This window comes from Physeter macrocephalus, chromosome 7 (assembly GCF_002837175.3).
Source record: "Physeter macrocephalus isolate SW-GA chromosome 7, ASM283717v5, whole genome shotgun sequence".
Classification (NCBI taxonomy): Eukaryota; Metazoa; Chordata; class Mammalia; order Artiodactyla; family Physeteridae; genus Physeter; species Physeter macrocephalus.
This window is the reverse complement of record NC_041220.1, coordinates 146,619,339-146,632,494: the sequence shown is the minus strand read 5'-3', so window position 1 is coordinate 146,632,494 and position 13,156 is coordinate 146,619,339. Positions and strand designations below refer to the sequence as shown.

At 55.2% G+C, this 13,156-nt stretch overlaps 1 protein-coding gene and 1 long non-coding RNA gene across 11 annotated transcripts in view; one reads left to right on the top strand and one right to left on the bottom strand.

Moving 5' to 3' along the window:
* ASMTL (acetylserotonin O-methyltransferase like) overlaps positions 1 to 10,523 on the top strand; it is a 25,522-nt gene extending 14,999 nt beyond the window's left edge. For both annotated transcript variants that reach the window (XM_028492476.2, XM_024115490.3), the window contains exons 9-13: positions 2,654 to 2,844; positions 3,225 to 3,342; positions 4,138 to 4,281; positions 7,252 to 7,374; positions 9,949 to 10,523. In XM_028492476.2, the coding sequence (XP_028348277.1) occupies positions 2,654 to 2,844; positions 3,225 to 3,342; positions 4,138 to 4,281; positions 7,252 to 7,374; positions 9,949 to 10,154 (782 nt within the window). In that variant the 3' untranslated portion in view covers positions 10,155 to 10,523. The remainder of the gene's footprint in view (positions 1 to 2,653; positions 2,845 to 3,224; positions 3,343 to 4,137; positions 4,282 to 7,251; positions 7,375 to 9,948) is intronic.
* Positions 613 to 13,156, bottom strand: part of LOC102985421 (uncharacterized) — a 15,073-nt gene continuing 2,529 nt past the window's right edge. Inside the window, exons 2-11 of one of the 9 annotated variants that reach the window (XR_008617954.1) lie at positions 12,388 to 12,507; positions 11,868 to 12,136; positions 10,516 to 10,798; positions 9,421 to 9,523; positions 9,249 to 9,320; positions 8,652 to 8,736; positions 7,518 to 7,854; positions 6,692 to 7,363; positions 5,088 to 5,207; positions 2,868 to 3,032 (exon numbers count right to left, since the gene is read on the bottom strand). This is a non-coding gene — a long non-coding RNA (uncharacterized lncRNA). Of the gene's footprint in view, positions 1,474 to 2,867; positions 3,033 to 5,087; positions 5,211 to 6,691; positions 7,364 to 7,517; positions 7,855 to 8,651; positions 8,737 to 9,248; positions 9,321 to 9,420; positions 9,524 to 10,515; positions 10,799 to 11,867; positions 12,508 to 13,156 lie in introns of those variants that run through there. The other 8 variants (XR_008617952.1, XR_008617950.1, XR_008617949.1 and 5 more) reach the window with 8 other exon arrangements.

Genomic DNA, 13,156 nt, shown 5'->3' with positions numbered 1-13,156 from the left:
GAGAGATACATGTAGGTGACTGATAGGCAATAGACAGGTAGGTAGATACATAGACAGAAAGACATAAAACGAAGTAGATGGCAGACGAGGTAAATGGACGGATGGAGGGTGACAGTGTAGGTTTTCTGGGTGCACAGAGCTCTCGAGGGTGTTCTCAGAGCACAGGCTGCTACGGATGGTCCTTGAGCAGACAGAGAGAGGCAGGGGCTCAGAAGACCCCAGAGCAGGAGACACAGCATCCCTTCTCTGGTGAGCAGGGAAGCAGGGTGCTGGCGGAAGCCCCCCAGAGCTGCCCCTCACACGAGAGGCGGACAAGTACACGCTAAAGATTTGGGTCACAGGATGCAGAACTTCCCCCCAGCCAGAGCATCTTAGTAACGTTCTCCTCCTTTTTAAAAAAAAAATATATTTACGTTTGGCTGCGTTGGGTCTTCGTTGCTGCGTGCAGGCTTTCTCTAGTTGCAGCGAGCGGGGGCTACTCTTCATTGTGGTGCGTGGGCTTCTCACTGCGGTGGCTTCTCTTGTTGCGGAGCACGGGCTCTAGGCGCGCAGGAGGATGCAGAACTTCCCCCCAGCCAGAGCATCTTAGTAACGTTCTCCTCCTTTTTAAAAAAAAAATATATTTACGTTTGGCTGCGTTGGGTCTTCGTTGCTGCGTGCAGGCTTTCTCTAGTTGCAGCGAGCGGGGGCTACTCTTCATTGTGGTGCGTGGGCTTCTCACTGCGGTGGCTTCTCTTGTTGCGGAGCACGGGCTCTAGGCATGCGGGCTTCAGTAGTTGTGGTTTGTGGGCTGTATAGCGCAGGCTCAGTAGTTGTGGCTCACGGGCTTAGTTGCTCCGCAGCATGTGGGATCTTCCCGGACCAGGGCTCGAACCTGTGTTCCCTGCATTGGCCGGCGGATTCTTAACCACTGCGCCACCAGGGAAGTCCCTCTCCTCAACTGAAAATAATGACCAAACGTGGAGAAAGGGTCCGAGGTCCGGACTTTCAATCCCTGCTACCTGAGGAGCGTCTTAGAAGTCTTGCTGGCAGACGCCCTGCAGGGTCCTCACCTGAGCCCTATAAGCCACTCCTGTGCATCTGCATGGGGCCTGGGGTGGGGCGGGCAGGGGTGGGTACTACCCTTCAGAGGACCCCAGGCCTCAGAACTAAGAACACTCAATCATTAAGGAACTCTGCTCAGTATTCTGTAACAACCTAAATGGGAGAAGAATTTGAAAAAGCATAGATACATGTCTACGTACAACTGAATCACTTTGAGTGCACCTCAAACCAACACAACGTTGCTCATCAACTATACTCCAATATAAAATAAAAAGTTTTTTTAAAATGTATATTTATATAATTAAAGATAATAGTCTTTAAAAAAAACGTGTGAGGACTTCGCTGGCGGTTCAGTGGTTAAGGCTCCGCGCTTCCACTGCAGGGGGCCTGGGTTCCACCACTAACTAAGATCTCGCGTGCCGTGCGGTGCTGCCACAAAAAAGAAAAAAAAGAAAATTAAGCAACAGTAAAAATTCAGTTTCTAAAACAAAAAAACAAAACAAAGACGACATGTAAAGTGCCAAATGGGGCTTCCCTGGTGGTGCAGTGGTTAAGAATCCGCCTGCCGATGCAGGGGACACGGGTTCGAGCCCTGGTCCGGGAAGATCCCACATGCCGCGGAGCAACTAAGCCCGTGCGCCACCACTACTGAGCCTGCGCCCTAGAGCCCGCGAGCCACAGCTAATGAGCCTGTGAGCCACAACTACTGAAGCCCGCGCGCCTAGAGCCCGTGTTCCGCAACAAGAGAAGCCACCACGATGAGAGGCCCACACGGCACAACAAAGAGTAGCCCCCGCTCGCCGCAACTAGAGAAAGCCCGCACGCAGCAACGAAGACCCAACGCAGCCAAAAATAAATATAATTAATTAATTAAATTAATTAAAAATAAAGGGCCGAATGGACAGTTAGTTTCAATAAACTTTTTTAAAGTTCAGAAAAGGAAAACCGTAGACAGCATGCTGTTCTTTCCGTCCGATGACCAGCGTTACGTGGGGCTGTGGAGGTACAGGGGGTCTCAGCCACCGTCCCCTCCGCCTGCAGCCTCCAATTCTGCAGGTAGGGGTGTCCCGGAAGGGCCCCTGGGGGCCGGGCCGGATGGACAGCCCGCCAGGAAGTGGGAGGAGAGCGGGCCGCCCCATACCCCTCAGGGCTCCGGAGCGGCAGAGCCCGCGGGATACGGACGGACGGGTTGCGAGCAGTTGCTGTCCGTGCCTTTGGGCTCCGGCGCGTCTGAGCCCCTCCGGCCGGCCGCTCGGTGCTTCTCTGCTCTCAAGGCTGTCAGCTGGTGGGATGAGACCCACCCACGTTACCTGGGGTCGCCTCCTTTACCCAAAGTCCGCCGACTTGCAGGTGCCCGGCACGGTGACCAAACCGCGCCCTCTCCCCGACGGGGACGGGGGCTGTAGCCTGGCCGAGTGACCACCCCAGGGGCTCGGAGGGGCACCTCGAGGAGGAGCGGCGTCCCTGCGTCGTTCTCCGGGCTGCCTCTGGGCGTCCGTGCGCTTGGCACTTAGTCACATAGACGATGCTTGTGCTGACGTCCCGATGACGCTGAGCGGTGGCTCGCCCGCGGTCGGCTGGGCCGTCACACGATGCCCCGTCCTTTCAGGTTACAGCAACACGGAGGTGGCGACCCTGCACCTGGCGTCAGACGGCGAACACTCTCTCCAGGGCCTGGCCGAGTACAATGACGCCCACGTCTGGGGCGTCTTCACACGCCTGGGCCCGGCCGTGCAGGAGGGGGCGGACCAGACCCGCGGGGCTCTGGGGGTGATGGAGGAGGAGGGGCACCTGTCCCAGGTACTGTAACCCCCGCGTTCCTTTGCACGTCCCGTCCCGTCTGTGCCGCTAAAGGACCAGTGGGCACGGAAACATCTCAGGTTCCCCACGGTCGGAAGCGGCTGCCGCGGGAATCCCAGCGGGAAGCTGCAGATGGGGAACAGCGGGGACGCCGTGGCAGGGAGGGTGCGGCTGGCTGGTCACAGCTCCTGAAAAGAGGGCTTCTCTAGGATGGGGCTGCCCGAATCAAGGCACCGCGTTTCCCACCGGGAGCTGAGTTGCACAGACTCGTGCTTCTCAGCCCGGCGCAGGGCGAGCACAAATGCCGGGTGGAACCTCATCCCGGGTGCAGGACGGCCTGGGCTCCGGGTGGGTCCCCTCAAACCTGCTTCCACCACCAGAGCAGGGAGATGACGCTGCAGTTCATGAGGGCCATGCACAGCCTCAGCAAGCTGACCGCCCACCACGTGGCCACGGCCTTCGACCTGTCCCGATTCACCTCTGCCTGCGACCTGGGAGGTACATTCACCCCCTCCAGGAGTCGGGTGCAAAGGGCTACATGCTTTTCTTCTCTTGTATTAAATCTAGGGCACCTTACCTGCTAATAAGACTTGCAGAATGGGTTTATCTCTGCAAACCATCTGAGGACCTAAATATATCCAGGGTGGGTGCGGGGGCTTGGGCTGCTATTCCCAAGTGCTAGGAGGTCCCAGGGATGGCCCAGGACCCCCGTAGAGGTTATGGGACCCTTCCTTGTGGCTGCCAAGTAGGGGAGGGGCCGTGGAGCCCATGTGCTGCCATCGCATCAGATCTAATTATGCCACACACACCCTCCACCCCATCCCAGCCAATCCTTTCCCCAGGACAGTGGACGGAGGAGGAGGAGTTGCCCTGCCCAAGGGGTGTAGTGGGGTTGGTGTCCAGGAGGGCTCCTGAGCTGCCAGCTTGTGTTTCCCCACCCTCTGCACACCTGTCCTCCTGGTGGCCCAGAATGGCTGCTGTGGCACCAGCCATTGCGTCCGCATTCCCGCAGCAGAAAGGGGCAGGGAAGAGTACAATTCCCTAGAGCGTTGCTGCCAGGATTCCCCACAAGTCTGTGCCCACCCCACTCACCTGCTCTGGGCCAGCACCCACCCACGAGGCCCTGACTTTGAGACACCAGTGATCTCCCCCCTGGCTGACCTCATTTCAGGGCACAAGCCTCAGGCCACATCTGAGAGCATCGTTTTGGTTTTGCCAGAGCTGAACTCTGGAGACACTCCAAGGGTTTCATACACGCCAGGAGAGCCCAGAGTCTGCCTTTGCTTCTCGCAGGCTGCACGGGCATCCTGGCCCGCGAGCTCGCGCAGGAGTACCCGCGTCTGCAGGTGACTGTGTTTGACCTCCCAGAGGTCACTGAGCTCTCTGGGGGCTTTCAGCGTGGCGGACGACAGACAGAGCGGATCCGCTTTGTGCCAGGTTAGTGTGGCTTCATGTCTGCCGGGTGTCGGCATTTGGGTACCTTATTTATCTTGTATACGGAGCGGGTGTGTGTGTGTGTGTGTGTGTGTCTGTGTGTGTATCCATCTTTCTCTATGTTTCTGTCTGTATGTCTGAGTATGTTTCTTTTTGTGTGTTTCTGTGTCTGTGGGTATGTATCTGGGTCTGTGTGTATGTATGTGTATATACGCACGTGTCTGTGTGTTTGTGTCTGTATGTGTGTATCTGTGTGTTTCTGTGTGTCTATGTACATGTATATGTATGTATCCGTGTGTCTGTGTGTAGCTGTTTGTGTGTCTGTGTGTCTATCCATGTTCCTGTGTCTGAATGTGTATCTGTGTATCTATATATCTGTGTGTATTCTCTGTGTGTCTGTATGTGTCTTATACCCATGTTTCTGTGTGTTTCTGTGTCTGTGTGTGCATATATACTGGTGTATCTTGTGTCTGTGTGTGTATCTCAGTGTCTCTGTGTGTCTTTGTGTCTCTATACATGTATGTATCTGTGTGTCAATGTGTCTCTATATGCGTATGCGTCTGTGTGTCTGTGTGTGTGTGTATATCTCGCTGCGTGTGTGCACATCTGCACACGGGCGCATCGGCAAACCCCGAGAACAGGAGTGTGAAGTTCTCAGCGAGGGGAGTAGCTGGGCAGGAGGGCAGGTGGGGATGGGCACGGGCCAAGATCGGCGTCTGCAGATGTCGACCAGCGACCCAGGCCTCACAGGGAAGTGACACGGGGGCTACAGCAGGAAGGCCTTGGGGTGGATGTGAGGAAGGACTTACCGGCGGGACCGAATTGAAAGGAAAGTCTTGGCATCTGGTGACTCATCCACACTGCAGCCCGGCCCGAGGGTGGATGTGCTAGACGGACCTGTGCCCCACAACCGACTGCCTGATACTTGCCTACTTAAAAAAAAAAAGAGCCAGTCACCCTGCTGTGGACTGAATTGTGTCCCCAAGTGCCTATGTTGAAGCCCCACCCCCAGTGTGACTCTTATCTGAAGGTAATTAAGGTGAAGGAGGTCACAAGGTGGAGTCCTACTCCAGCAAGACTGCATCCTTAGGAGAAGGGACACCAGGAACATCTATCTATGTATCTATCGTTTATCCATCATCTATCTATCTATGTATCGTTTATCTATCTCTTTATCATCTATCCATCCATCCACTTATTCATCTATCAGTGTATCTATCTGTCCATCCGTATCTATCCATCCATCTATCATCTATCTGGCTGTCCGTGCATTATAGCTACCATCTAGCTATCTATCCATCCATTCATCCATTTATTCATCTATCATCTTTGTAACTATCAATGTAGTTATCTATTCATCTGTCATATCTATCGATCTATCTTTTATCTACCTGTCTTTATATCATCTATCATTTATCTATATATCTATCATCTATTATTTATCATCTGTCCATCCATCCACCTATCATTTATCTGTCCTATCTATCCTATTTATCTATTATCTGTCTATATCATCTGTGTATCCATCATATCTATTCTATTATCTATCATCTATTTATCTATCACATGTCTATATCTATCTCTCCACCATCATGTCACCAATCTATGTATCATCTATGTATCTATCATTTATCTATTATCTAATCTATTCTTTATCAATCATTTGTCTACCTCTGTCTTTATATCAATCATCTACCTATTATTTATCATCTATCTCTCCATCCATCCATTCACCTATCATTTATCTGTTCTATGTACATATGTATCTATCTATCATCCATCTCTCCCCACTGTGAGGACACAGAGAGTAGGCCACTACCTACAAGCCAAGAAGAGGGTCCTCACCAGGAACTGACCCTGCCAACACCTTGATCTCGGATGTCCAGCCTCCAGACCATGAGAAATCACGTGTGTTATTGAAGCCCCTGTCGGTGGGACTTTGTTGCTTCTGCCTGAGCTGACAGAGACACACCCTAAAGCTTCAAATCTAGGAGCAGCACGATGGAAGCTGGGGTACTGATTCACCATGTATAGGAAAGAGAACCACGAAAGCAAAAAAAAAAAAAAAAAAAGTGCATATTGTCTATCTCTGTGCAGCTGTCTGGGGCCACCCCGTGTAGACTTGTCTGCACCCCCGTGTTTACTCTCCCTTCATGCCAATTCGAAATGTTTGCTTTCTTTCTTGTTTTGTTTTGTTTTGTGTAAATGTGAGCTACATCTAATCCTTTGTGGAACGAGGCAGGGTTAGGAGTAACAAATAGCAAAGGTGTCTGTGTCCACAGTTACAGATACACATTTGGTAGATGCAGGGACAAATGACCCCAAACTGGGAGCTTAAAATGACCCGAATCCATCCTCCCCCAGTTCTGGAGACCAGACGTCTGAGGTCAGGGTGTCCCAGGGCCGCACTCACTCCAGAGGCTCCAGGGGAGGGTCCTTCCCGCCTCTTCCAGCTTCTGGGGGCTCCAGGCCTCCCTGGGCTCGTGGCCGCCTCCCTCCCGTCTCTGCCTGTGTCTTCCTGGGGCTTCTCCTCTGTGTCTGGGTCTCTCCTCTTCTGTGTCTTAGAAGGACCCTGTCATTGGCTGTAGGGCCACCCTCCTCCAGGAGGACCTCCTCTCAGACCCCTCCCTTCATCTCATCTGCAAAGACCCTATTTCCAGAGGGCCCGTCCCCAGGTCACCCCTTGAACGTCTCTTTTTTGGAGAACACAGATCTCCCCACTGCAGGCAGCGTCTCTTTCGGTTTCATCCCTTGTAGAACGTGGTGCAACTCCTTTCCGTCGCGTGCAGGACCAGTTCCTGTGGCCCTAACGGTTCAATCCCATTTGTTGTTGTTTTTTTTTTTTGTTTTTTTTTTTTTTTTTTGGTACGCGGGCCTCTCACTGCTGTGGCCTCTCCCGTTGCGGAGCACAGGCTCCGGACGCGCAGGCGCAGCGGCCATGGATCACAGGCCCCCCATTTGTTTTTAAACCAGGTGACTTTTTCAAGGACAACCTCCCGGAAGCAGATCTGTACGTTCTCTCCAGAATTCTGCAGGACTGGCCGGATGACAAACTCCACAAGTTACTGAGCCGGATCTCAAGCAGCTGCAAACCAGGTGAGACCACATCATGTACTTGCCTTTTTTAACACATAAAGACGGTTTCCAATTTTTAAAAAGGAGTACATTTTATAGAGGAAGCTCCCCCATCCTCCAGCCCGCCGTCTGGTGCTCAGTTTCCCGGCTCCCTGAGGACGTACCTGATTCTCGGGTGTCAGTGATGCGTTTCTGAACTTTATGGTGCCAGCGTCTGAGGTCTCGGGCTCGTGGACGCCCCCCCCCCCGGCCGTGTCCCTCCCCGGGCCCCGCCGGGCTCAGGGTCTCCCTCCTCCGCTGATGATGATTTTCCGGGCTGCTCTGTGGTACCCGGCCTCTCCCCACGCCGCTCGGGGCCAACGTGGGTCATCGGGCTCGTGGAGTCGAGGGGACCAAGCCGCTCGGGCCCCTCCCTGGGTCCTCACGTCCAGCGGCGCAAGACGAGCTCTCTTTCCACGTCCTGCGACCCCGGCGTCTCCCAGGGCGCCTCCACTGCCTCTTCTGTGCGGTTATGAAACAAAATATCCAGCAATCCGGGGTCATCTATGAGATCTATCGATCTATCGATCTATCTATGGTGGAAGAGGCGGGAAGGACCCTCCCCGGGGCCTCTGGAGGGAGCTCAGCCCTGGGACACCTCGACCTCGGACGCCTGGTCCCCAGGGTGGGGGAGGGTGGAGGTCTGTGGTTTTACGTATTTTGTTCCGGCCGCGCCGGGACGCCCAAGCAGCCTGTGAGACGCAGGTTTTCACGTGGCCACAGGGGCATCACACAGACGTCCGGGGCGCCCTCCCCAGGAACGTGGCCCCAGGAGGGCCGGCTCCTGTTTGCTCCCTGCTGGGCCCCCAGCCCGAGAACAGAGTCCCCACATAATGGATGGAACACGGTTGAGAAGGAAGGAATCACAAAACGGGTGCCCCCGGGGGCCAGGCAGGGCCGGGAGATGTGAGAGCCGGATTCTCACCCGCCTCAGAGACACTCACTGAACCTGGGGACAGTCAGTTCCAAGTCGCGTTTACACTGCGAAGGGTTTTTGGGGGCGGGGGGGGCGTGGGTGTGTTGCAGCTTAGACCTGCTGGCTAGAACCGCTTGTTAAATGTTCAACACTCCTGCCAGCCAGCTCATACCCAGCTGTCAGCGTGAAATTGACAGTGGAGGGAATACTTAGCTCAGAAGTTGGCAGGTACCGGGACCAGGGCTTCCCTCCACCCCCGGAAGCTGGGATCGCAAAGGTTGCCTGCACTCTGGGGACAGTGGGGGTCACAGATAAGAACTGAGCGTGACCTCCTGGGAATTACCTGGCGGTCCAGTGGTTAGGAGTCTGCGCTTTCAGTGCCGAGGGCGCAGGGTCAACCCCTGGTCGGGGAACTAAGATCCTGCCAGCTGCACGGCAAGGCCAAAAAAAAAGGAAAAGACCTCCTTTAATATAGGGCTTTTGGAGCCCGCTGAGTTAATCAGGCCGTGTATCCATGAGTCTGAAAAACATAAAAACTGACAGAAAACAAAGTGAGCACACCATATGACCCCAATTCTCTTTATTGAAGTGTAGTTGCTGTACAATGCTGTATAAGTTACACGTGTACAGTATAGTAATTCACCATGTTTAAAGGTTACACTCCATTTACAGTCATTATAAAATATGGGCTCTATCCCCTGTGCTGTACCATACACCCTTGCAGCTGATTTTATACCTAATCGTGTGGAGCTATGATCCCAGTTTTGTTAACTTCATGTTTACTTAAACGCCTAGAACCCAATGAGATTTTGCACCAAAATTCTCCCAGTTACATCACCGGCGTGCAGAGCTGGGGCTCATGTGCCACCAGCTGCTTTGTGCCTTTTCTGGGGGTCTCCCCAGGTCACCCAAACAAAAGGAAGAAGCAAGCGTAAGCTACCTCCTGCCTCTCTGCTTTCTGTCCCAAGCCTTATCTTCTCCCGGCTTGGTTCCCCCTTCTTCACAAGCACTTCTGAAAATACATACACAGAGATGTGGACAGATACAGGTGTGTGTACACACACACACGCATGCTTTCTACTTCACAAGGCTCTCACGTAGGCGGTACCCACCAACAGTGCAGCTCCACGTATAAACACCACTCTGTATGAAACAGAGAACCAACAAGGGCCTACTGGGCAGCACAGGGAACTCTGCTCATTATGTTGGAATAACCTATAATTGAAGAGAATATAAAAAAGAATATATATATATATTTATATACATACATGTATAACGGAATCACTTGTCTGTACACCTAAAACTAACACAACATTGCAAATCAAGTATAATTCAAGAAAAAAAAAATCATCTCACTGAACCAAGTAAAAGTCAGAAAAAAAAAAAAATCCCGCTCCTGGCGCCCTCGTGGCCGGTGCCATGCCTGTTGCACGCAGGTCCGCCCGGGATACTGCTGCCAGGGAAGTCCCTGTGCGGTTCCTTCCGGCATCAAGGAGGCTGCGGCTGTGTCCCTGCACTCGGGATCCCTGCCGTCCGTGTCCCCCTGCAGCGAATCCCTTCAGTGGGGAGCCCGGGGCACCCGCAGACTGGGTCCTGAGACTCTCCCCCCACCCCGTCTCTCTGTGTCTCTGGCTCCCCAGGCGGTGGCCTCCTGGTGGCGGAAGCGGCGGCGGAGGAGAAGGAGCGGGCGTCGCGGAGACCCCGGCTGCGGGCCCTGAGCGCTGGGCAGCCCCGGAGCCCCGACGAGCACCGGTGGCTCCTGCAGCGACACGGCTTCCAGGACGTGCGGGTGGCGCGCGCGGGGGACCTGCTGCACGTGGTCCTGGGCACCCGAGCTGTGCCCTGAGGGTCACCGGCAACCCGGCGGGGCCCAGCGACCGGGAGTGAAGGGTTCCTGGAGAGCAGGTGTCACCGGACAGATTAAAGGAGGCGGAAAGCAAGGCTGTCTCCGTGCGTCTGTGGCGCTCTGGACGCGCCCGGGTGGTGGGATGCGCGGGCAGGGGGACCCCGGAGCCGGCGAGGGATGCGCGGGCCAGGCCAGGTCCCCAGGTGATGTCAGCATCTCCCTCGCTCCCTCTTAGCTGGTGACTAGATCTCGGCGCATCTAGACCCTATTTCCCAGTGCGTCACTCCTATTTTCAGTGCGTTCGTCCTCTGCCCTCCCGGCCGTGTGGACCTTCTTTTACCCTCAGGGCGGCGGAACCCACCTCTGCCCCCGTCCATGGTGAAACCGCGTCCAGGAGCTCACGCGGGGGGGGAGGTTTATGGGGTCAGGATGCTTGTTTGCTGCAAACGTCCTCCAGGTACCTGTGTGAGGCTAAGTATCTCTTCTCTTAATGACTAGGCGAGTACAGTGGTGACTGCGTAGCAATGTATACGTTGTCTGTTACGTGTACACCGTTACGGTTAGAAAAAATGCCCCGAATGTCAGATGGGGTCCTTTCAAAAAGGCCCCCTGTTGAGTGTTGACGGTTCACCTGTGCTTTCCAGCTAAAACCACCACAGACTGTTAGATACACAACTTCCAAGAAGAGAGACGTATGTATAATTTTCTAGGTGTAAGGATATATTTTAGGGGCTTCCCTGGTGGCGCAGTGGTTAAGAATCCGCCTGCCAACACAGGGGACACGGGTTCGAGCCCTGGTCCGGGAAGATCCCACATGCCATGGAGCAACTAAGCCTGTGTGCCAGATACTGAGCCTGCGCTCTAGAGCCCGTGAGCCACAACTACTGAGCCCGTGTGCCACAAGTACTGAAGCCCACACGCCTAGAGCCTGTGCTCCACAACAAGAGAAGGCCCCTCAGTGAGAAGCCTGTGCACTGCAACGAAGAGTAGCCCCCGCTCGCCGCAACTAGAGAAAGCCCGCGCTCAGCAACGAAGACCCAACACAGCTAAAAATAAATAAATAATTTTTTAAAAATCCTTTAAAGGTCTTCCCTGGTGGCACAGCGGTTGGGAGTCCGCCTGCCGATGCAGGGGACGCGGGTTTGTGCCCCGGTCCGGGAAGATCCCACGTGCCGCGGAGCGGCTGGGCCCGTGAGCCGTGGCCGCTGAGCCTGCGCGTCCGGAGCCTGTGCTCCGCAACGGGAGAGGCCACAGCAGTGAGAGGCCCGCATACCGCAAAAAAAAAAGAAAAGAAAAAAGGGATCCTCTTAAAATCCTTTTAAAAAAAGAATATATTTTATATATTTAGAGCATATAAACTATGTATGTCATATATAAATGGACAAGTATATATAACATACAATATCCACACACACAAGTATATAATTTTGGACGGACTCCAAATTTTAAAAAATCACAAATTGTGTCTCCACGTGAGGCAAAGACAGAGGAGGGAGGAAATGAAACACTGGTTATAACGGGAGCCGTGCCATCCCGATGGAGTGCCGGCAGCTCTCCCGAGTGAGAGGGACAAAGGAGAGGGGTCACGGCCCCTCCGTCCGTCTGGCCCTGGTGTGGACCTGCAGCCTCAGTGACACCGCAGCCAGGGTCGCAGGAGTGTAGAGCAGAGTGCCCCGCCCACCCAGGTCCCCTCTGCCCGCCCCGTCCCCTTACCTGGGCAGGGCGGTGCTCGGCTGCTGGCAGGGCCACATCCGCTGCGCGGTGGACCTGGGGTGACGCCGACCCTGTTCACCGGGGGCCACTCCCTTCCGCCCCCTTCCTATCCCGGGAGGAGAGGTGAGTCCCTGCAGGTGACCCTGCCTCAGCCAAGGGCACCGTGTTGCAGCAGGGCTGGGTCCCCAATAACAAGCAACGGGTACAGGGCATGTGGAACGCCTGCGCTCTGGCCGGTCTGGGAGCCAGCCGTCTTGACACTGGGTTTGCTAGAAGAAACTGCACTTGTAACCAGAGGTGTCAGAGCGCCTGCCTCGGCCGGGGGGAGGGGGGTGGTACCCGACCCCCCTTAGTCCTGGCTACTGGGAGCCCTGCGGGCTGCGGGCAGGGGGGCTGCTACAGGCAGGGCTCTGACCCACGACTGTGCCCGTGAACCAGGGACACGCCCAGCTGGAAGAGTAATGGGCAGATGGCGTCTGTGGAAGCAATGAAGGGCCCATGGCTTCCGTATACTGCTCACTTCTCCTTCTTGTGTCGGAACAGTCGGAGCCTGCAGACGAGCTTCGGCTGGTGGGCCCCTGTCGGCCCAGCGGGCAGTGATAACCATCACAGGGTCCCTCCACGCCCAGAAAGGTGGCTCCTGTGTACAAATGCAGACAGGAGAGATGCTTTCTTCACCTGGGAGTGCCCAGACGGAGCCAGCACCCTGTCCCTGCCCAGAAGCCACGGCCGCCCTGTCCTCTACCCCAGAGCCCTGCGGTTGCTGCCAGCGGGGGCCGGGCAGGGCCCCCCAGCTCTGTTCTGTCCCCCAGTCCCGTGAAGCGTCAGAAAGCGCCAGAACATCAAGCCCCCCCACCCCGACACACACACACACACCAATCCTCGCCCAGGGCGTGACCAATCCTCGCCCAGTGCGTGCCGACACACACACACACACACACACACACCAATCCGCGCGCGCGCGCGCACACACACACACCCCAATCCTCGCCCAGTGCGTGCCGACACACACACACACACACACACACACACACACACACACACCCAATCCTCGCCCAGTGCGTGCCGACACACACACACACACACACACACCAATCCGCGCGCGCGCGCACACACACACACCCCAATCCTCGCCCAGTGCGTGCCCACACACACACACACACACACAACCAATCCTCGCCCAGTGCGTGCCGACACACACACACACACACACACACCCCAATCCTCGCCCAGTGCGTGCCGACACACACACACACACACACACACCCAATCCTCGCCCAGTGCGTGCC